General features: G+C 51.6%; 1 protein-coding gene across 5 annotated transcripts in view; it reads left to right on the forward strand.

Annotated features, from left to right (window-relative positions):
- ZMYND8 (zinc finger MYND-type containing 8) overlaps nucleotides 1-24,080 on the forward strand; it is a 1,749,249-nt gene that overhangs the window by 1,284,922 nt on the left and 440,247 nt on the right. For all 5 annotated transcript variants that reach the window (XM_069651296.1, XM_069651297.1, XM_069651293.1 and 2 more), the window contains exon 15: nucleotides 5,846-6,523. In XM_069651296.1, the coding sequence (XP_069507397.1) occupies nucleotides 5,846-6,523 (678 nt within the window). The remainder of the gene's footprint in view (nucleotides 1-5,845; nucleotides 6,524-24,080) is intronic.

Consider the following 24,080-nt stretch of genomic DNA (forward strand, 5'->3'; position numbering starts at 1 on the left):
TCAGTCGAGAATTTAGCAGGGGAGAGGGAGAGAGAAAGCAGAAGCAAAGAGGAAGGTTTTGAGGTGCTTCCGGAACCTCAAGTTTCAGGGAGGCAGGAAGGCTGTTCCAGAGGGAGGCCCCTGCCACGGCGAGAGATCTACCCCCAGCTCGTTGCTTCGAGAAGCGGCTGACCCTGAGGGAGTTGGAGATGGATGAGCGAAGGGCTCAGGAAGGAAGATATTTAGGAAGAGAGAGTTGAAGGTATTTAGGCCCCAGGCCCCAGAAGGCCTTGTGGACAATGCAGAGGGTTTTGAACTTAATCCTCGCAGCCACTGGGAGCCAGTGTATAGATTTTAGTCCTGGGGAGATACGGTCCCTGGGCTTGAGGCCAAGGACAAGACTCGCAGTTCTGTTCTGGATGAGTTGCAGGGGACGGAGAGTGGAGGCAGGCAGATTAAGATAGAGGCTGTTACAGTAGTCCAGCTTCGAGAGAACCAGGGCTTGGGAGACAGTGAGCTTCTGGGGGAAGGAGAGGAAGGGAAGAATACCTCTGAGGAGGTGCAGCTGGTAGTGTGACTTCTTAGAGACGTCAGATATATGAGGAGAGAAGGAGAGTGTGGAGTCGAAGATGACCCCGAGGTTTTTTGCCTTGCAGGTAGGAGCAGGAGGAGGGCCAAGCGAGGCTGGCCAGAGAGCTACAGGGAAGGAGGGAGTGGGTGTGCCGATGAGTAGAATCTCAGTCTTGCTAGCATTAAGGCAGAGGTCATTGGCGGCACACCATTCCTGGATGGCAGACAGACAGTCCGAGATGAGGGAAGGAGAGGAGGAGGCCGAGGGTAGCCTGAAAATTAGCTGGGTGTCGTCCGCATAGCACTGAAAGTAGGGACAGAGAACGGCGATGCGGTGGGCAAGGAGTGCCAGATACTGGTTGAACAGCCAGGAAGAGAGATTAGATCCCTGGGGAACACCACAGGTGGAGAAAAAGATGTCAGAGAGGAAGGACCCAAGTTGGACCTGGGAGGGTCGATTGGAAAGGAAAGAGGTCAGCCACGCCAGAGCCTGACCAGTGATACCCAGGTTATCACGGAGACGGTTGAGCAGGATGGCATGGTTGACAGTGTCAAAGGCAGAAAAGAGATCGAGCAGAATGAGAAGACACGGAGTGTTGGAGTCGAGGTTCAAGAGCAGGTCCTCACGGATGTTCAGGAGAGCAGTTTCCGTGCTTCTGGCCGCTCTGAAGCCAGACAGATGGTCAAGGATGCTACCAACAGTTTCAGCATGGAGGTTAAGCTGGGAGATGGCCAGTTTCTCCAGGAGCTTGCCGAGGAAGGGAGTGATGGAGATTGGGCGATAGTTAGCCGGGCAGGAGGGGTCGGAAGAGGGTTTCTTAAGAGGCTGCACAAGGGAGTGCTTGCGGGGGGATGGGAAGACTCCAGAGGCGAAGGAGTGGTTGCAAAAGTCAGCCAGGGCAGGAGCCAGGGAGTCAATGTGGTCCTTGATAGTTTTGGAGGAACAGGGGTGAACCTGTTTAGACGAGACTTTCATAGATCGGACTTGTCTGGAAACCTCGTCAGCAGAAAGAAGTGGAAAGGCAGAGAAGGAGGGGTGGCTGCAGAAGGGCCAGAGGAAGAGCCGGGAAGAGAGGGAGGGTGGTGATAGGAGGAGAGTGAGGACAGGATGTCCTGAGTTTTAGAGATGAAGTGAGAGGCCAGTGCAGTGCAGAGGGCCTGGGACGGGACGGGACAGGAGAGGTAGAGACTTCAGCAGGGTTGGCAAGCTCCTTGCAGATTTTAAAGAGTTCAGCCGAGTTGTTGGATGCCGCAGAAATGCGGGCTTGGATAAGGGCTCTTTCTTTGGTGAGAACGGAGAGACGGTATTGCCTTTGGAGCAGGCGGCAGGCCAGTTTATCAGAGGATGAACATGAAGCACGCCATTTCCTCTCAGCCACCCTGCACTTGCGTTTTAGGGTGACGAGATTCGAGTCATACCAGGAGTTACATTTGGCTTTGGGCTTCAGGCGGATTCTCATGACAGGGGCAAGGATATCAAGAGTATCAGATATAGCAGAGTGTGGAGCATGGAGAGGGCTGTGTCAGGGTGGGAGTCAGCCGAAGGGGGAGGGGGGGCGAGAAGGTGGCAGCGAAAGCCTCAACTGACACACGCTTCATGGGTCGGATGACCGAGAAGGTGGGTGGCAATGATGAGGGTGGCTTTGCCTGTGGGGTAGGGAGGGTGAGGTGGGAGGTTAGGAGAAAGTGATCACTCCAGGAGAGAGGGACAGAGAGGGGAAGGTCAGAAGAGATCAGAGCATCAAGAGTGTGCCCTGCAGAATGAGTAGGCCCAGACGGGAGAATAGAGAGTGAGGTCGTAGAGGTCATGAAAGAGTCCAGTGGGGGGACAGGAGGCATCAAGGTGGATGTTGAAGTCACCAAGAAAGAGGAGTTGAGTGGTTGAGGACAGGAGTGAGGAGGAGAGGTCAGCCCACTCAGAGAGGAAGGAGGAAATTTGACCAGGTGGCCGATAGATAGTAGCCACGGTAAGGGAATGGCTAGGAGAGAGAGAGAGAGAGAGAGAGTCGGCAGACAAGACATTCAAAAGAGGAGTAGGTCTGCGTAGGAGTGACAGTGGCAGGAATCCACTCAGGGAAGATAAGGGCAACACCCCCTGCGCGCGGTTGGGCCTGGGCACGGAGAAGATCTTGTAACCGTCAGGTAGGAGTGTGTCAAAGCTGGTGACAGAGCTGGCTGTGACCATGTCTCAGTGAGAGCGAGGACGTCAAGGTCCAGTTCCTCAAGAAGGCAACAGATATCAGAGGAAAGCTTGATGGCAGAGCGAGAGTTAAGAGTGGCAATGTGGAGAATGTTGCCAGCCTTGAAGGACTTCCGGGGAGGGGTACAGATCAGAGGTACTCCCTGCGGAGGTGTAGAAGAAGGAGGTGAAGAAGGAGCATGAGAGGGGGCAGGGAGGGAGGGTAGAGGCAAGGTAGCCGAGGACAGAGGAGGGGGGACAGCCGGAGAGGAAAGGAAGTTGGAAGTTGATGAGGCGAGGGAAGCGTCTATCAAAGAGGTGAAGGTTGGCCTGAGGACCTTGGACCAAGATGGTCCCATTAGCGTAGACATTAATGATGGCCTTAGAGGAGCGGAAGGGGGCCAAGAGGACATCCCAACGGGTGCCACCATTAATGGGAGCAGAGGAAAAAGGAGAGAGCACAGAGACCATATGAAGGGTCCATAGGTCAGGTGAAGGCACGAAAAAGAGGATGTCAGTGAGAGTTTCCTTAGAGCAGGCACTAGTGTAGGTGTCAGCGATAGGGAGGCCTCGGTTGAAGACCAGGAGGTCCTTTTTAAACTTTTTCCTACCAGATTTAGTGAGGGGAGCAGGATAGTCAATGGAGAAGCAGTTAGAGAAGATAGGCGAGATAGAGAGCACCATGGAGTAGGAGGGAGTGGGGGGGGGGACAGATGATGCGAGAGCCCGCAGACAGGAATAGAGCGGCAAGCACAGGTTTACCACAATTCAGAACAACAACAGTAATGCGTATTAGGTACACAGTGGAGAGCCCACCTAAGTTTGAGAATCCTGCGAGGGGAGAAAAACCCTAGTTACCACAACAGTTGAACACAGTGAGGTGAAGACACCAATGCGAATGTAGTGACCCGGTGTAGGTGGGGTGGGCCGGGAGAAGGTGGAGATAGCAAGTGATGCTGGCGCCTGGCGTCCCCTGCGGACACCTGCAGACACACAGGGAGCTGCAACTGTAGGAGTCGCCCTTGGCCTAGGGGCCCTTAGCCTCAGGGGGCTGCCGGGCAGTGGGCTGCCCAGGAGGGAATGGTTATAGGAAGAGGAAGGGGAGGGGGGGTGTGGGCGGGCAGGGAGGCGGGAGGGAGAGGAGGACCAGGAAGTGGGAGGGGAGAGCAGGCACAACAACGCGCTCAGGGCGCGGATGCAAAAAGCATCAAGGAAAAGTCAGTGCTTTATTCTGCCATCTGATTGGGTATATCTAAATTCTCCCTCCTCCAATCACTGATACTGCTTTGGGAGTCTGTCAAAGATGTGGAATACGGTGGAGGAACAATCCATTCGAAGAACAAGTTACTTATCAACTGGTAACGTTCCTTCGACTAGATGTTCTTCCAATGTATTCCTCATAACCCTCCCATCCTGCCCCTCTGAAGAATTTCCTGTTATTGCAGCTTGCGTTCCCACAAGGCTATATGCAGTCAAGGAGGCTGTGTGTGCGATTATGTCACACGTTGTGGAGGGAAAAAACATGAACTGAGGCTACGGGCGCCGTGCGTGCTACTTATAGCATCCAATGACGTCACCCTCGACGGAGGCCTTTGAGGGACATCGACCCGACGCCATCGACGCAGGACCCCCTCTGCTGAAAAATGTCCAAAGCAGCACAGCTGTGGACATTACGTGTCAAAGATGTGGAACATGTTGGACGAACATCCAGTCAAAAGAATGTTACCAGTTGGTAAGTAACTTGTTCATCTACTGAGGTCCTAGGAGCTTACAGAGCTGCGGAACACCAATACCAGGAGACCTGCTGCCCATTTCGTGTGCATCGTTGTCGAAACGAGGAAACGGTCCAAATCTTTGCTGAACCCATAAGGTCCTCCCTCGAGACTGCTGCTGAGAGACACGGTCCATTGTCTTGTCTTTGTCATCAGACCAAGGAATCCAGAGGTCGGGGTCCAGAACTGCAACATTACGGCGCATCCAGCACAAGCACATTCCTCATACCGAAGGTACTGTGGAGAAAAAGTTATTGCTTACCTGATTCCAAGAAGTCGCTCCAGAGGAACGTAGAGGTGTCCACGGCAACCCCCTCTTACCTCTGACCCAAGCCGCTTCGTGAATCCGTTTTAAGGTCTCCTTTGTTAGTTGCTAACTTGCTGCTTCAATAACTTTAGACACTGGAAGAAATCTGCAGGAACTCTTCATCATTCGCTGTTTGTCAAGATTTCAAGCCATCTCCGAACTGCCTTTAGCTAGGGTTTTGTTTTTGGACTTACAAGACTTGCCAGGTGAAGAAATGGTCTCTAGAACCTTGAACGAAGCTCAAGTTGCACTAACCACTTATTTTCCTCCCTTTAAGTGACTTTTCCATGTGTGTTTGCATGGTAAATGCATTACTGTATGACCTGTTGAAAACCGCATGAGTGCGCAATTACCAATAATACGATAACCTTGTCATTTCTCTTTCTAATGTTCCTACAAATGTAACCGCAAACAAACACAAAAGGGAAAGTGTCCTTTGAAGTGTATTATCTAGTATTCCTAAGTGTTCCACTGTAAACGTCTGAATTATTTAAAGTGATTCTGGTGTAAATATAATAAATATATATCTTTTATATAAATATATGTGTAAGTGCTTCTTTGTTGTGCCTGTCTAGCTAAGATGCAGTGTACTTACCTACAGCTCACATCTTCCTCTTAAAATAAGCCTGACTGCTCTGCCACATTACCAAGGTCCTGAGTAGTACAGACTGATACTAAGAGTTGGGGATCTACAAACCACTGTGATAGCTTACTAAAGCCTTAACTGCCAGTAAGACATTGGGAAAACTCCCCTAACTCCCAGCGTTATGTGAAATAAAGTATCTGAAACTATGTCACTTGAGTCTGTGTCTCTCTTGATACCATGCCTTTCCCGCACATGGCAGAGACTTGCATGGTCAGTATGTACTCTACCACACGTCTGGAAGTACCTTTAGTGACATGCTATGGAAATTGCAGAATGCCACTTCACTTCTTCCATGCTTTAAATGTCTAATTATGTCTTCTTGTGATAGATGAGGGAAACAAATGAACAGAACATTGAATTAAAATGCATTCTTATATCTTTCATTTGTTTAGCTTCAGGTAAAACGCCAGCTACAACCAGCATAACTACACCAAGCCAGCTTGAAACTCCTATACTTACTAGATCCGCAGCACAAATTCCAGTACCTGCTGTTACAGCAACAACTAGTGCTACCTGTACTGTCGCCATCCCCATTGCAGTAACAGGAAGCCCTTTAAGAAAGCAGAGACCACTTTTGCCAAAAGAAACTGTACCTTCCACACCTACTCCGCCAAGAGTAGTATGGAATTCATCAAGCAAATTTCAAACGTCTTCGCAAAAATGGCATATGCAGAAGATTCATAGGCAACAGCAGCAGCAACAGTCTCAACAGCAGCAGCCATCAACGACCGAGGCTTCCACTGTAACACCACCAGAAGCGACGGTACCATCCACAGCAACGACGACGACTGCAGCAGCCGCACCTATGACAACCACAGCAGCAGCCCCTACGACGACTACAGCAGCAGCCCCTACGACCACCACAGCAGCAGCCCCTACAACAGCAGGTCCCCCTACGATGACAGGAGCAGCTCCGACAATAACAGCAGTACCCACATTGGCTGCACCACCCACAACAACAGGAGCACCCACAATAGGAGCGCCCACATTGGTAGCAACATCTACATCTGTGCTATCTATGCAGTCCTCTCCAGGAACAACAAGATATCAAACACGCCAGGCTTTAAAAGGTAAGACCTTTATTGTCTAAATGTTGCTCTGTTTTCTTTAATGTGTTTGCAAAATCTTCCATTGAGCACGACCTTGTTTGGGGAAAATTTAACAACGTATCCCACAAGACAAATTTGTGTAATTTATCATTTTAGGTTGTTTTTACAGACACATGTAGCCTCAATCCAATGGTCTAGCATATCACAGTCTCACTCCCATGCACTGGGGCAAGAAGTAAGTGGTTTTGTAACATTATTGGAAATGGATCACACAATAATTCACAGGCTGCTCCCCACCTTTAACCACTTAACTGCCAAGAATTTTTTTCCCCAGTACCAAGGGCTTTTTTGATGATTTCGGTATGTCGCCATTCAATCCCTTGTAACTTTTTTGTTACATGAGATATCTCTGCCAAATTTGGCCCCTTTTCCTCCCACATGTAGGCGGCCATAACGCCACCAAGGAATCCTGGTTTGCTGTAAGGGGTGAAAGAAAATAACCAAAAAGGGAGAACATTTTGGGTTTTTTCAGAAAATGGCAATGAAATGATGTACAAAGAAGTCTGTGGTTTTTTCCTTGTAAAAGCTAGGAAAAATAGTTTGCTACGCTGAATTCGCCATTTTCCAGGCTTTCAAGAAAAGGTTGAGTGGAAATCAAATAAAACATATTTTGATATGGGTACTATCCGGTTTTTGAGAGGTAGGTGATTTTGCCCTTTTTTTTCCAAAAGGACATGCATGGATAGAATGGAAGAGGAGGGTAGGAAAGCTGAATGGGAAGACAGAAAGGTATACATTTCTGAAAAGTACACAAAATTCCAAGTTTAGAAAGGGGGGGATTTGCGCAGGTCAGGCAACAACTATCTAGGGAACAATTCCATAGTTTGGGAAAAAATTAGGAAAATTACACATATGGTGGACAGGGTTGGCCCGGTAAGGCAATGGCTTCTGTGTATTTCAAGAAAAGCAATGCCCCGCTACGTTCCCCAGACTCTTCCAGTTAGGAAATCTCACATTTTTCGTAATGTTTTACAAAACGAGCAATACCACATGCCAAAAACACAGCCATGGTATGCAGGCTTTTTATACTTACGACCTGAACATACTTACTTAGCATGTGTAAGTAAGGCAAACAAATGTGGTGAGGAATGGCGCGCATACATTTTTTGAAAGGGCACAGGCAGAATTTCTGAAAGGTAGGCGACTTGTGCAGGTAACAAAAGTGTATAGTGCCTAAAGCAGCGACTAAATGTAGGTCACATTTGGGAAACAAAAGGGTTGTGTGCCAAAGTGCATCAGCAAATGTTCGAAAACGGTATGAAAACCACACAAACACAACAAATGTCCTACCTTCCCGCTTTCCCACAGGCGTCCTGACGAAAAGGGTACCTCACATGTGTGGGTACACCTACCTGGGCGCAAAGGAAAAAGGGTAAACCAATGGTAACCCCAAGTGTTTTGGCAGAGCAGATTTTGCAGGTATTTGCTCTTGTGAACAACCTACAGATTTGGGCCTGGGGTGTCGCACCAACCAAGGAAAAGAGGCAGCCCCCCATGCATTTCAGAAAAGAAGACACGCGTGACACTCCACAATGTATTTCTCACAATCCCCGGCAAAGTCTGGAATTTGGCGAAAAACACAATTTTCAGACTTTTCCCTCGGCCAACCCACCGAAACACGCTGCCAACAGCACATGTCCTACCTTCCTGCGTTTTCACAGGTGTCCCGACGAAAACGGTACCTCACATGTGTGGGTGCACCTACCTGGACGCACAGGGAAAAGGCTAAACCACTGGTAACCCCATGTCTTTCGGCAGAGCAGATTCTGCAGGATTTTGCTCTTGTGGACAACCTACAGATTTGGGCCTAGGGTGTTGAAGCCACCATTGAAAACGGGGAACCCCCATGCATTTCCAGAAAGACACCTGTGAGAATAGACAGAGGTCTGAGTTAAGCGAATCGCCCCAGAATGTATTACCCACACTCCCCGGCAAAGTCTGAAATTTGGTGGAAAAAACCCAATTTTCAGACATTTCCCTCTGCCCACCCACGAAACACGCCGCCAACAACACATGCCATGCGTTCCCACAGGTGTGCCGACAAAAACAGTGCCTCAGATGTGTAGATGGCTCAACCTGGGTGCAAAGGGAAAAGGTTAAATCACTGCTATCCCCCAAAGGGTTTGGGAAGCCCACCTACAGATTTGGGCCTGGGGTGTCGCAGCCACCAAGGAAAACGGGGAACCCCATGCATGCATGCAATGTATTACCCAGAAGCCCCGGCAAAGTCCCAAATTTAGGGAAAAATATACAATTTTCAGACATTTCCCTCTGCCCACCCACGAAACACGCCACCAAAAACACATGTCCTACCTTCCTACATTCCCACAGGTGTCCGGATGAAACTGTACCTTACCTGTGGTTGCACCTACCACAGCGTAAAAGAAAGGTTTTGACTGTCCATAAGTCCAACGACAGTCACAGAGAGCCCCGGGAGGGTCCCTGTCCATTCTCCGAGAGAAATTCTGTAATGCTGCCTAGCCAGAGCTCCAGGATGGTTGCGGGTGATGTCCCTGGCCTTGGGTGGTTGTCCCTCATATGGCTTCACCGTCCACAAGGCCAGCAGCGGTTTCAGGAAGCCTGAGCGGGCTCCCTGTCCTTTCCCAGAGGGAGAAGGCGTAACACAACCCAGCCAGAGCTCAAGGATGGTCAGGGTGATGTCCCAAAACTTGGGCACCCGTCACCCATGTGGGTCGACCATCCCCAAGCCCAGCCTGGAGTTCTTGCTGGGCTGCGTTACAGCTTCTCCCTCTGGGGAAAGGTCGGGGACCCTGCCAGAACTGCCACTGGACTTGGGGACGGTCGACCCACATGGGAGACAGCCACCCAAGGCCAGGGACATCACCCACGACAAATCCTGAAGCTCTGGCTCGGCTGCGTTACAGAATTTCCCTCAGGGAAGGGATGGGGACCCTGCTGGGCTCCTTGGGATAGCTGCTGCACTTGCGGATGGTTGCCCCATATGGGAGACAGATCACCAAGGCCAGGGTCATTACCCCCCAACTATCCTGGTGCTCTGGCTGGCCTGTGTGACAGCTTCTCCCTCTGGGAAAGGTCGGAACCCTGCTGGGGCTCCCTGGAACCACTGCTGGGCTTGTGGATGGTCAAACCACATGGGAGACAGCCGCCCAAGGCCAGGGACATCACCCCCGACCATCCTGGACTGCTGGCTGGGCTGCGTTACAGAATTTCCCTTTGGGAGGGAAGGGGACCCTGCCGGGGCTCCCTGGAGCTGCCGCTGTGCTTGGGGACGGTACACCCACATGGTATACGGATGTCCAAGGCTGGGGATATCACCTCCAACCGTCCTGGAGTTCTGGCTGGGCTGCGTTAGATTTCCCTTCGGGAGGTATTGGCACAATGCTGGGACTCCATGGTGGAGAAAAGCTGTAACACAGGCCAGCAAGAACTCCAGGATGGTTGGAGGTGATGTCACCGGCCGTGGGCATCTGTTTCCCAGAGGGAAAAGCTGTAACGCAGGTCAGCCAGAATACCAGGATGATTGGGGATCACGTACCTGGCCTTAGGCACCTGTCTCCCATGTGGGTTGGCCATCCCCAAGTGCAGCGGCAGTCCCAGGGAGCCCCGGCTGGATCCCCATTCGTCCCTGGAGGTGACATCTGTAACACAGCACAGCCAGAGGTGCAGCCAGGACTTGTGGGCGGTCAACCCACATGGGAGACAGCCGCTCCCAGGGAAACACTAATGTTACGCTGGCATGGGGAGCAATTTGGGGCCTGACACTGCAATTGTGTCCTAGCCCACCAAAATACATCCCCAGGCGGCCCAGTCCCACCCACCCCACTGACAATGGACCCTAACCGTAGAATAATAAAAAACAGTACTCGCATAACGTTGCAGCTGCTCTCATAGAAAAAGCTGTAAAGGAAACAAAAAATATTTTGTTACCTATGGTCAGCCCAGCAAAAACAACAAATCATAATTACTACTCTTGGATCACAGCCCCCTTTCAAGCTGTATCTGGGTGTCTACTGACCCTCACCCCCCCCCCAGTACATGTGCCCCTTCCTAGGGGCAGATTGCACTAGCAATCTGCCCCCAGTGAGGTCTACATGAGAGCCCCCCTCCATTTTGGGTGGGGGGAGAGGGCCACCCCCCTTTCCATTACACACATCTGTGGTGGGATCCCCCCACACCACCAACTAACTCATGTATATTTTTATAATGTTCTTTCGAGGGGATTGTGTCCTCCGACGTAGTCTATATCTGTGACAGGTAATGTCCACAGCTGTGCTGCTTCGGAAAATCTTCGGCATCTGCATCCTGCGTCGATGACATCGATGCGCCGTCCCCGAAGACCTCCTCCGTCGGCCGACGTCACCCGATGTGATAAGTAGGGCGCAAGACGCCCATAGCCTCAGTTCCGTTTTTTCCGCGAATGTGTTCGCTTCGTGAATCTCGGTACGCCTCAACTCTTTGGAGTTTGCCGTTTTCTTCTCCGTTCGTTGAACCTGTTCGGTTTTTTGTGAAGACTTGTTCGTGGCGATGTCTACTTCGTCTTCAACCCCGCGTCCGGGCTTCAAGAAATGCGGGGACTATGGGTCCAAGATGTCGGTCACGGACTCGCACGATGCCTGCCTTGGGGAGGCCCACGATACGGACGACTGTGTCGACTTCCAGTCGCTCACGGCAAAGGCCTTGCGGGAACGCAAGAAGAAGCTGACGGTAGGTCGGGTGCCTAAGCCCCGGAAGTCGAGGTCTGCGGGGCTTTCGACGGATGACTCGAGGGGCCACTCTCAGCGTCATCGTCGGAAGTCCAGTGGGTCTCCTTCCAGGAGTCGGTCTCGCCACTCCTCCGCCTCTTCGAGGCATTCCCGGAAGCGCCGGCATAGGTCGCCTTCCCCGTCCTCTTCCGAGGACTCCGCCCGTCGGCGGATCGCTTATCCCTCCATGCATGCGACACCGGAGGAATGGGCTTCCTTCGGGAAGCAGATGCTAGCGATTCTTGAATCGCAGGGCACCGGTCCGTCCGCGCCTCCGAGTGGGGTCGGTCGGCACCAGTCGAGAGACGCCGCTCGTACGCCTTCGGGCTTGGGTGGTCGGCACGGCTCGCGGCAGATGTCCCGCTCGGACAAGGGTAGCCGTTCTCGCCATGCCCGTTCCAGGTCCCGGTCCTCGACGCGCTCGAGACTGCGTGATCCTGTGTCGTCTTCGAAGAAGACGTTGACGCCTGTGGTGCCGAGGTCGTCGACGATTTCTCTCGAGGCTCTGCCTCCGAGGGGGTCGTCGACGCTGTCGGCGCCTAGGTCATCGAGAGACCCGTTCGGAGCTCCGGCTTCGAGGTCTGTGTCGACACCGCAGCTGACGTCGACGCCGATTTGCCCGCCGCCGTTTCTGCCGGCGCCGACTCATTCGGCGCCCTCGACGCCATTCGAGGTGGTGGTGTCGGAGGGGCACTGTGGCACGGGGTTAGTCCCTAGAAAGGCTCTGGCTAAGGTCAGGCACTGCTTTGGTCCCCAGATGTCTTCCTCTCCCCGCCTGGAGTACATTTCAAAGGGTGATGAAGGCTCTGATGACGGCTTGGTTCCGGTTACGGTACCAGATGAGCTTATTTCGGCCCATAGCCAGTTTGATGACCTGAGGCAGTCACTGCATGATGCCAGTGGACAGGACACCTCTCCGGAGGTGGAGTTTTGTAGGCCGGAGCCTGGCACTCATGCCGATTCTTCATATCGACGCCTTATGTCTCGGGTCACCGAGTACTTGGGTTGGTCAGCTCCCCCAGGGGAGTTCGTTCAGGATGATCTCACGGACATCCTTGATCTTGGTACCCCCACTGACCCGGTTTTGCCGTTTCATATGGCTCTGCAGAGAAGGGTGGCGGCGGCTTGGACTGCTCCGGAGAGTCTCCCGGCAGTGGGCAAGTCTTTGTCGCGAAAATACTGTCCAGCCAGTAGCGACCCCTGCTACTTATCCAGGCACCCCGCTCCGGAGAATTTGGTGGTGCAGGCGGCTATGGCCCCGGCAAAGCAGGCGTCGTATCCTACCATCCCTCCGGATAGGGATGACAAACGTTTTGATGGCTGGACGAAGAAAGTGTTCTCTTCAGGGGTTATGGCGCTTCAGGCGGCCAACTCCATATGTGCCTTGTCTCGTTTCACACACACTCTGTGGAACTGTGTTGCATTAGCGGCTGAACGTATTCCCGAAGGGGAGGAAAGGGATGGTTTCCTTGCTATGGTTCAGGATGGCAAGGATGCCATGTGTGAGGCCGTTCAGTCGGGTTTGGACATAGCAGATTGCGTCTGCCGGTCCATGGCAGCGAGCACTGTAATACGCAGGTTTGCGTGGTTGCGGAAGTCTGGGTTCGCTCCTGATGTGCAGTCCCGGCTCCTCAACGTGCCCTTTGACGGTGAACATCTTTTTGGCAGCAAGGCTGACGAGAGCCTTGAGAGGTTGCAGACCTCCAAAGCTGCAGCAAAGTCGTTGGGCGCTGCAGTTCGCCCACCTCCGCCTTTTCGTCCTAGGTGACAGCAATGGAGGGGAGGTTCCTTTCGCTATTACTCGTCCTTCAGTAAAGCGAGAGGAGCTAGCAGTCAAAGAGGCTACCGTAAGAGTGCCAAAGGTGGAAACAAGGGTACTCGAGGTGCCAAGGCCGCTCGGGCAGTTGCCTCTTTGTCCTCAGGCAACGCCGCAGCCGCTACCACTCAGTCATTAGGCCAGGTCCCATGGTTCGCCGGTTGGGGGAAGGCTGGCGCAGCATCTTGAAGAGTGGCGAGCCATTACTTCAGATGTGTGGGTTCTGGAGATCATAACCCACGGCTACCGTCTTCCTTTTCGGCAGAGGCCTCACGACAATCCACCGGATCCGCTCCTTGCGCAGGAAATTCAAGCCCTGCTGGAGAAAGGCGCCATAGAACTGGTGCCTGTAGCGGAGAGGAACAAGGGATGGTATTCCGCTTATTTTTTGATTTCGAAGAAAGACTGGGGATTGAGACCCATCATGGACTTGCGCGATTTGTACAAACTCCTCAGGAAGGACAAGTTCAAGATGGTGACTCTTTCTCAAGTCCTCCAGGCCCTTCAACTTCAGGACTGGTTGGTGTCCCTCGACCTCAAGGATGCTTACTTCCATGTGCCGATCCATCCCAAGCACAAGAAGTACCTGAGGTTCGCGGTTGGCGACTCGCACTTTCAGTTTCGGGTCCTGCCGTTCGGATTGACCTCCGCCCAAGTGTTTTCACCAAGCTCATGGTGGTGGTGGCAGCGCATCTCAGGAAAGGGGGGATTCACGTCTACCCCTACCTGGACGATTGGTTGATCAGGGGGAGCTCTCCCGAGCAAGTCCTGGATCATCTGTCCGTCATCTGCCACTCCCTTCACAAGCTGGGCTTCTCCCTCAATTTAAAGAAGTCCCATTTGACACCAACGCAGCGGCTCCAGTACATCAGAGCAGTGCTCAACACATCCCTGGGGCAGTGTTTTCCTCCCCAGGTGAGGGCTCTTCACTTTCAGAAGATGGTGCACAAGTTTCAACTTGCCCAGAATCTCCCAGCGTCCGAGTTCTTGAGACTGCTCGGCCTCATGGCATCCTGCATTCTTCTGGTGCCAGAGGCTCATTTGCGGATGAGATCTTTGCAGTGGGCACTCAAGCTCCAGTGGTCTCAGTCCTCCGGCAGGCTGTCGGACCCTGTTCAGGTGCCGCCCTCGGTCGCCCAGGACCTTCCATCGTGGGCCGTCAAAGGCAATCTGATGAAGGGGGCCCCATTTTGGCTGCCCTGGCCAGAGGTGACGATCGTGACGGACGCATCCCTCACGGGACGGGGAGCTCATGCCAACGAGTTGACAGTCAGCGGTCATTGGTCTCCGTCGGAGTCCAGACTCCATATCATTCTGTTGGAGCTGAGGGCCGCCGGGCTTGCCCTGAAGGCTTTTCTGCCGACTGTGCGAGGAAAGAGTGTTCTGATTCTAACGGACAACATGGTGGCCATGCACTACCTCAACAAAAAGGGGGGGGGGGCGGGGTCACTTCCTCTGTGCAGGGAGGCGATGCAGCTCGAGTTCTGGGCCATCCAGCAGGATGTTTCGATCTCGGCTGTTCATCTGGCCGGAAACGACAACGAGACGGCGGATGCTCTGAGCAGGCAGAGCACGATCTCTCACGAGTGGGAGCTGGCTCTGGAGATTCTCCTGGAGATCTTTGCCCTTTGGGGGACCCCTCAAGTAGATCTCTTCGCCTCTAGTGTGAACCGGAAGTGCGAAAGGTTTTGCTCACGGGAATTTCCTCCAAAAGGAGCCTTAGGAGACGCGTTCGTGGTGGAGTGGTCATTACCACTGCTGTACGCGTTTCCTCCAGTCCCCGTCATCCCGCAAGTACTGCGGAGGTTACAGAGGGTTGGTTCCCGGATGATCCTCATTGCTCCGGCTTGGGCCCGGTGGACGTGGTACCCGGACCTTCACGACTTGACCATCTACCCTCCACGTCGTCTTCCCTACCGAGACGATCTGCTCTCACGGAAGGGGGGGGTCAGGTTCTCCATCCAGAGGTCAGATCCCTCAACCTTCACGCTTGGCTTCTGAAAGGTTGAGGTATAAGGATTGGGACCTCCCTGAAGACGTGATGGAGGTGTTGCTCTCGGCCAGGCGGCCGGCAACAAAGTCTCTGTACCGTTGCCGTTGGAGAAAGTTCTGTGACTGGTGCAGAGTTAAGAATGTGGATCCTTTTGAATGTGACATTCCCATGGTTCCCTTTCTTGCTTTCCTTGGCCCACAGGGGCTTGCAAGTGGGGACAATTAAAGGTTACCTGGCAGCGCTGTCCATATTTAAGCGCTCGTCTGAAGAATGTTCCTATTTTAAGATTCCTTTAATTTCTCAGTTTTTGAAAGGGCTCACTAATGTGTTCCCTCCGTCACCTTTTCTGGTGCCCGGTTAGGATTTGAACCTTGTTCTTAAGTTTCTTATGGGTGCTCCGTTTGAGCCTTTACATTCTTGCCCTTTGAGACTGTTAACTCTGAAAACTGTGTTTTTGGTTGCGGTCACTTCCGCTCGCAGAGTGAGTGAGTGAGTGAGTTATAGGCACTTTCAGTTAAGCCACCCTTCACTGTGTTTCATAAGGACAGGGTTGTCCTTAGAGTTTGTCCTTCTTTTCTTCCGAAGGTGGTTTCGGAATTTCATTTGAGCCAGAAGGTTGTTCTTCCGGCGTTCTATCCTCCTCCACATCCTGGTAAGGAAGAGGAGAGGCTCCATAGGCTTGATCCTAGGAGAGCGTTGAGCTTTTATATTTCGCGCATGTCCCGGGTCAGAGTGGTTTATCAACTTTTCATTGGTTATGTTGGGAAGCGTTTGGGACAAGCTGTGACGAAACAGACTTTGTCTCGTTGGATTATTTTAGCTATCTCCGAATGTTACCGCTTGGCGGGTAAGGACCCTCCGGCTGGCTTGCGGGCCCATTCTACCAGGGGAGTGGCTGCGTCTACTGCCCTGCAGAGGGGTGTTCCTATTCGTCACAACTGTGATGCAGCCACCTGGGCTTCAGTACATACTTTTGTACGTCACTACTCCCTCGATTCCATCAGAGGGCAGGATCTGGCCTTTGGCAAAGCAGTCCTATATTCCGCAATTTGATTGGGCATGCTAAATTTGTCTTCTAAATTCTTTTCCCACCTCCTTGCTTGGTACTGCTTTGGGAGTCTGTCATAGATATGGAATATGTCGGAGGACCCAATCCCCTCGAAGAACAAGTTACTTTCTTACCTGGTAACGTTCTTTCGATGGGATGGTCCGACGACGTATTCCATATCGCTCCCTCACCACCTTCCACGCTGCAGAATTTCTTTTGCGATTGCAGCTTGCGTTCCACAAGGCCTTGTGTGTCTGACTGGCAGAAAACTGGTGGCACACTGTCTGGGGGGAAAAAACTACAACTGAGGCTATGGGCGTCGTGCGTCCTACTTATCACATCGGGTGACGTCGGTCGTCGGAGGAGGTCCTCGGGGACGGCGCATCGACGTCATCGACGCAGGACGCAGACGCCAAAGATTTTCCGAAGCATCACAGCTGTGGACATTACCTGTCATAGATATGGAATACGTCGTCGGACCATCCCATCGAAAGAACATTACCAGGTAAGAAAGTAACTTGTTCTTCTGTTTTACACCCCTTCTGTTGGGGCAGATGGGCACATTAGTGTGCCCCTCTGCCCCCAGGGTGTGCAAAATGTACTGCCCCATGCTTTGGGGGTGGCATTCCAATGTTTTCTGGGGGCCCTCTCCCCCACCCCAAATGGATGGGGGGAAATCTCATGTACTCCTTCCTAGGGGCAGATTGCACAGAGGACGATGAACTCTGCGCATCCTTTAAGGCTTTTCATGACTGCCTTCAGGGCCTGGCTGAGTTCTTGGGGATCCCTCAGCCTGAAGAAGCCCCCCAGGAGTCAGGAGTGCTAGCAGAGGTCTTGGGGAAAGCACCACGATCCGGTCTTGCATCCCTCTCCAGAAGGGTGTTCTGCATGCGGTTCAAAAGGTCTGGGGGAAGCCCTGGGCCAATGCCCAGATTAACAAGTAGTTGGACTGCAGGTTTAGGCTGATGGATGGGAGCCAATCCTCCTTGCCTGCCACCTGCAGCCTCGTTCTTCAGTGTTGGCTGAGGCCTTCTTGTATTTTAAACCATTGTCTTCATCGTCTTCCTCTACAGGAGCAACCTCCAGTTGTCTCTCCAAAGAGGACAAAGTCTTTGATTCTTTGGGAAAGCGCTGGTATTCCATCCCAGGGTGGCATCTGGGGCAAGCCAACGCAGATGCCCTCTTGGCTGCGGCTAACCAGAAGCTGTGGCGGGAATTTCTGCCTGACCTCCATTCGGACAAGCAAGCATCCTTCAAGGCTGGCCTGGCAGATGCCTGGGACATTGCGCAGGACCTCATGGAGACTTTGGTCTCCCACTTCCACACAGCCAGCACAGTGCTGTGCCCTAGGTCAAGATGAGAAGGACGACTTGTATGCATGCCAATAAGTTTTCATTTGACATGCAGGAGCGGATCCTGTATCTGCCCTTCGAGGCCGTGGACCTTTTTCATTCGTCAACTGATGACGAGTTGACAAACAAGAAAACCTCCACTCAAACCGCCAAGTCCTTGGCCATCCTGACAAAACCAATTCAGAAGTCCATCCCTCAGCCCCAGGGCTGGACTGAGTACAATCCCCACGCTTTTTCCAGCTTCAATGGGTTTTGGGACCGCGGTACATAGAGGCCTGACAGGTCGCGCAGTGACAACAGGAGGAAGCAGCAGAGGACATTGCACAGGTTTTTCCACACCCCCTCCTCTGTCCCCGCCTCTGACGCCAAGAAGCAGTGATGTCAAAATCAGGTAACACAACTCGCCTGTGGGGATCCATTTGGTTCTGTTCCAGGACACCTGGAAGCGTCTTTTCAGCAACCCATGGATCCTATCTGTAGTCTCTACAGGCTTTAGTCTTCCTCTGCCTTTACCTCTACCATCCTCTCCTCCTTCTCGTCAGATCAGGTACCCGGCTCTTTTATAGGATGTCCTTTCACTCTTGGAGATGCAGGCGATAGATGCAGATCCCCTTGTAGACAGGGGCTCTGGTTACTATTCCAGGATTTTTGCGGTACCCAAGAACAACCAGGCTGGCCTGAGGGTTGTCCTGGACCTGTCATTTCTAAATCTGTCTTTATCGCTGGAAGGCTTCAAGATGATTACTCCTATGCACATTGCAGAGTCTGTGTGTGCAAGGGACTGAATGTGTTCCCTGGACTTCAAGGATGCTTTCCTGCATGCACCTATCTAGCAGACGCATCGTACGTTTCTGCGGTTCACGATTATGTCGTACCACTTTCAGTACACGGTGCTGCCTTTCGGCCTGAACTCGGCCCATCATGTCTTCAGCAAGCTGATGAACGCAGTGGCGGGCCTGCTCCGCTTGGAGGGCCATCATCTGTCCCCTTGGACGACTTGTTTGTGAGGACGGGGTCACCCGAAGGGGTGGTACACTACTGCCAAAGATTGGCGGATATCCTTCATCAGTTGGGGGTTCTCCCTCAACCCAGAGGAAGTCACATTTGAGCTCATCTCAGGAACTGGTCTGGTCCCCCAGGGGTGCGCTGGGACACTACTGTTAAGCGGGTGTTCCCTACGCCCGAGAGGCTTCTGTCCCTCGGTAAGGCGGTGGGGCACTATCTGGCCAACACAACCACCTCAGCATGGTGGTTCCAGCACATTCTGGGCCTGATGGCCTCCTGTGTACTCACTGTACAACACACTTGCCAGCCAATTGGGATCAGGAGACAGGATCTCAGTCGGACAGGATCCCAATTCCCAGCTCCTACTGCCCGATCTTTGCTGTTGGCTGATGGATGGCAAGGTTTCAGTGGGAGCCCCCTTCAACTTTGGTGGTGACGACCGACCCTTTCGGGTTTGGGGTTACTCTGGAGGGCTATGCGATTCATGGAGTATGTTCCAGGCCGGAAGCCCTTCTGCATATTAATCTGGTTGAGCTCAGGGCAGTGGGCCTGGCCCTCGGGTTGCTTTGCCCTTCATCACAGACAGGTCGGTTCTGGTCAGGACAGACAATTATACCACGAAGTTTTATCTGAGTAAGCAGGTTACCCTCTTCATGGAGGCAGTTTTGATCTGAGAATGGGCCCTGACGAAGGTTATTTGGATTTCAGCTGTCCACCTCCCGGGGAACTGCAATTCAGAAGCGGATCAATGGAGCCATCTGGGGGTTCAACACCTACGAGTGGGAGTTGCACACCGACTCCTTGTTGCCCTTGTTTCAGCGTTGGGGGTTTGTGGACCTGGATTTATTTGCATCCCCCCTGAATTACAGTGCCCCCAAGTTGCTTCACTGCTAGGACTGGGTTGGGGGTCTCTGGGAGATGCCTTCCAGATTTGCCTGCACGAGCGCAGGTGTAATGCGTTCCCGCCCACCCCTCTGCTCCAATGGTCCCTCTGCAGGTTTTGGGCTTTGCTGGGTTCCAGCCTCATCCTGATTGCCCCCCACTGACCTTCGAGACCCTAGTTTTCAGATCTGTTGCAGTTGTGCTCCCAGGGTCCCGTCCATCTTCAGATCCCCAGCAGGTGATTCCTGATGCAGCAGGACAGGACGCTGAAATGTCCGGACCCGGCCAAACTGGCATGGCGGCATGGTTCTTAACCACTGAGGCTACAACATGCTACATTTTCAGAGGACAACAGGGACATTATTCAGGTGGCCTAGAGGCGCTCGACTAGGTCCCAGTATAAGAGTAAATTAACTAGATTCTGCTATTGGGCTCGCAACAGGGGTCTGGTCCGGGTCACCTGTCCTCTGGATGACATACTGGCTTTTCAGCACACCTGTCAAATTCTGGAGTTCAGGTGGATACTTGCCTCACCTATTTGGTGGCCTTTGGGGCTTACAAGAATTCCCCATAGCGTGTGTTTTCTGTTGCCAACCCGGTGCTTACGGCCCACCTTAAGGGTTTGTCTAGGCTTTTTCCACCAGTGCATAGGCTGCACCCGTTTTGGGACCTTGTAATATTCACGACAGAAGCAGGTATTGGATGCCAAAGTAATACATTAATTTTGAAAGAGTCTTCAGAAAAAACGAATTTAAGCATGGTAATTAAGTTCATTGGCAGTTACTTCACTGTCAAAGTCTTGTGGGAAAAGCTGTTCTTTTTCAGCCTTCTCCTATTCACTCAAGCCCGGGTAGGCCCACCAGTCGCTCCCGCTCCGCTCCTGCTGTTGGGCGTTATGCAATAATCAACAACATGTACTCCGTTAATGTTAGTAAATATATCCTTTGATTCCTGCTTGTCCCAGGACAAATCTGGGGCATTCAATTTCATTCCCTTCCTGATTGTATTAGGTTGTAGAAACTCGCCCCCTATTTGAGCCGCCATCCGGAACCTTGGTTTTACCCCTCCAATGTTGCCGAATGGACCTCCTTCCGGCCCCCAACACCAGTGTAGCAACCAACTCTCTATCGGGGAAGATGGCACCCTGAATACGGGTGAGTCCCACTGTTAGGGAGAATTCTCATAAATGGCTGATTTCCCTTATCTAATGATTCCCTCAGCAGCTTTGCTGGATTTCTAGGGTTTATTTTTATTTCACTTGGTCAGAGTGTGAGCCTTTTTCCCACTCTTACATGTGTTTTGCGGTGTGTGTTTTTACCATTTGTGTGATCTTGGGCTCTGGAGCCTCACCTACTCCATGAGCATCATTTTTATGTGTGTTGCACAGCACCTTCAGTGCAGTGACACAGGGTTGTCTCTTTTAGACTTCCTACTGACTCAATTTTTCTGGGACTGACTACTGTCTCCCGAAACATGTAAAGTTGCTGATAACTTTATGTAGTCTCTTTAAATCACAGACCCAATACAACCCATCTTACATGGAGTATTGGAAAGGGTTAATTCTTATCAATTTTTGTCTGTTTCTCTTGGAGCAATGTTTCGCTCCCTTTTTATCAAGACTTGGCTGGTGGCAGTGGTAACTACCCTATTTTTCATACCGCGGTTATCTTATATAACCATGGTATTGTTTTAGGCTATTTTATTAGCCTCATTCATTAAACCCACTTGACCAAATATATTTTATTTAGTCTCCGACTGGGTTTATTCGCCATTTCTTTTTGTTAAAGTCTTTCTCGTGTTTTACTCTGCGCGCCAAACCAGGTTTGATACCTTTGTTCGATGTCTTTTCGCGGGCTTCTGCACAGAAGCCCTCCTTAAGGCGCCTGAAAGTCTGGGTAGGCAGGATGTGAGGGAGGGGTCTTGGGACCCCTGCCATGGGTTCCCTTGGTAACCCAAGTAGCACTCCTGTTTGATTGGCTGGGTGACTGTCCTTGCCAGGACAGCCACCCTGCTGTGTGATTGACAGCCAGGCTGTGTGAATGGGGGAAAACTGCATAAAAAGCAGGTCTTTGGGACTGGAAAGGCAGAGTCGCCACTGGCACGAAGGAACCAATGAGGAGCTGATGGAAGAGGACCCCTACAACAACTGAACCGCCCGGTGAAACCCTGCTGCAGGTCCGAATCTTCAGAATCCGACGACAGAGAACATCCTCTAGGAAACTTCTTCCCTTGATCTGGTGGGACCAACCAGTTCGTCCAAACTGCAAGCCAGGACCCCTCCTCTGATCGAATTTCCTGTACAGAGCTACAGTGGGCCGGATAGCCAGGAAGGTCGGACCCAGCTTGGGTTTTAAGGAGCACACCTTTTATTGTTTAGCTCTGCTGCTGGTTTCTTCACTGGGTAGTGCAGGACCCTCCAGTCTTCCTACTTCTTGTCAGTCCGACAGTCACTTCAGGAACCGTGAGCCTGCAGGAACTACCAGGACTGTCCGCCTCAGCTACAGCTTCTTCTCCGTTTTAAGGTACTGTGCAAATCCGGTTGTTCGTTTAGTTCAACCCCGCTAAAAGTGTTTGAAATCTGTCTCCAATCTGAGGGCTTGTCCTTCTCTTCTCTTTGAACTGACTGTTCTACCAACCTCGTCCGGAATCCGTGGCACGAACTTTACCGCAAACTACCCTGAATCGTGTGATCTTGAGCAAAAGACTTTTGACCCATTGACTTTGGCCCTAAGCCTTTACTACCTGATTCTATCACTGTTGTTCCTCTGGCTCAATTGCCCTGAGTACTTACCTTTTGGTGTGGTTCAATTTCTATTAACTTTGTCTTTCCCTCCCTTTTAAATTGCTGGAGTGCCATTTTGCTCCCACTTCATTTTGTGAGCTTAACTTGTCTTGAACTTATTGGGAGTGGTCTGGTGTATTAAGAGTGTGATTTTTAAACTGCTTTATGATTTTGAAATGTTATATAACTAAAGAGTAAATAAATGTATATTCTTTTACTTGGAAACATTTGAATCATAGTAATTGCTGTCCTTTGTGTAACTATTTGATACTGCTCACTTGCTCTCGAGATAAGTCTGGATGCTCAGCCATCGCTACCATTTTACTGTGTAGTACAGGCTTGTACCAAAGGTGAATTTGTACTGTCACTTGTAGTCTTAATTGTGTGTGGTGTTCCCAGAGGGTACTGCATATAATTCTGCCTAACACCCGCCTCCGGCGCAGCGAGCAGAAGCACCATACTAGTCTCGCATGTGGGAGGCGCGAGCCCAGCGCCGTGCAGAGGTTGCACGGCCATCCAGAATCCTTCGGGTGGAAAACGCTGTGTAGACATGAACCACAGGTGAGAGACTGATCCGAGAGGGAGGATGTCCCAGGCCCGTGCCCCGTACAGTCCCTTTCCCCTGCAGCGCTGGCGCCACCTCAGGTGACACCGCTGGTCACGTCTCCCTCTGACACCCCCGCCACAGACCCAGGATGATCGGACAAGGGTGAGCTCCTGGACAGGTAATCGGCCACCACCTTGAAACCGGCCGGCCGATGTAAGGTGAGAAAGTCGAAAGGCTGCAGCGACAGAAACCATCTCAACACCCGCTGGTTGGTGTCCTTGTGCTTCGCTAGCCATTGTAGAGGGGTATGATCCGTATACAACGTGAAACGTTGTCCCAGGAGATAGTACCTCAAAGAATCAACAACCCACTTGATAGCCAGGCATTCCTTCTCAATAGCAGAGTATGACAATTCATGAGGTAAGCGTTTGCAGTTTACAAAACATATCGAGTTGAAAACACCATTGTGGTCCTGTGATAGGACGGCCCCTAGCACTTGGCCACATGCCTCGGTCTGAAGATAGAAGAGTCTATGGAAATCTGGGCATCTCAAAACGGAATCAGAGGCGATACTTCGTTTCAACGTCTCGATAGCCAGAAGTGCAGCAGCATTGTTAGCTAGGTCGGGCGACCCACTGGTCCTCAAAACGTCCGTCAGGGGTGCTGCAATTGGCGAGAACTCGGATATAAATCGGCGGTAATAGCCAACAAAGCTGAGGAAGGGCCGTATTTGTTTCTTTGTAGAGGGTAACAGAATTCTGTGTATCGCCTCCATTTTTGAGATTTGTGGTCGAATAACACTTCCACCAACAGTATGTCCCAAATACCTGGTTTCTGTAGCCCCAATCAATGTTTTTCTTGGATTGATGTGTAGACCGTTGTTAGGCAAGATTGTGTCCAGTACCCTTTGGGAGACTATAGCAACCTTGTCCTCCTGGCAATAGGGAACGCAACCTTTGGTATAAGTCTCTACTACACAGGTTGGTAGTGTGTCTCAGCAGCCGGGCTTATGGCAAGAGGGGTCAGTGTGAGCTGTAAGGTTGTAACAGAGTTTTACAGTGACAGTTATTAAAATAAACACTTAAACTCAAGGTTTCTTGATTAAGCAATTATTAATTTATTTAACAATCAGTTGTATAAGCCTTCTTCAGAAGGGAGCAAAACATGTAACACTTGTAGTACACTTCAAAACACACTCTGTTTCTCTAAATCAGATGATGCCCATCGGGGATGGCACACAGACACGTCCTACACCCTCAGGTGACTTATATAGCTAGGACACTGTGGACATTGATTTATCACTGGTACATTTAGAGCAACACTGGGTTTGGTTGTAAAGGATGAGATATGGGAATAAAACAAAAGTTAA

The sequence above is a fragment of the Ambystoma mexicanum genome, chromosome 3p, assembly GCF_040938575.1.
Source record: "Ambystoma mexicanum isolate Mex_15411 chromosome 3p, UKY_AmexF1_1, whole genome shotgun sequence".
In the NCBI taxonomy this organism is placed as follows: Eukaryota; Metazoa; Chordata; class Amphibia; order Caudata; family Ambystomatidae; genus Ambystoma; species Ambystoma mexicanum.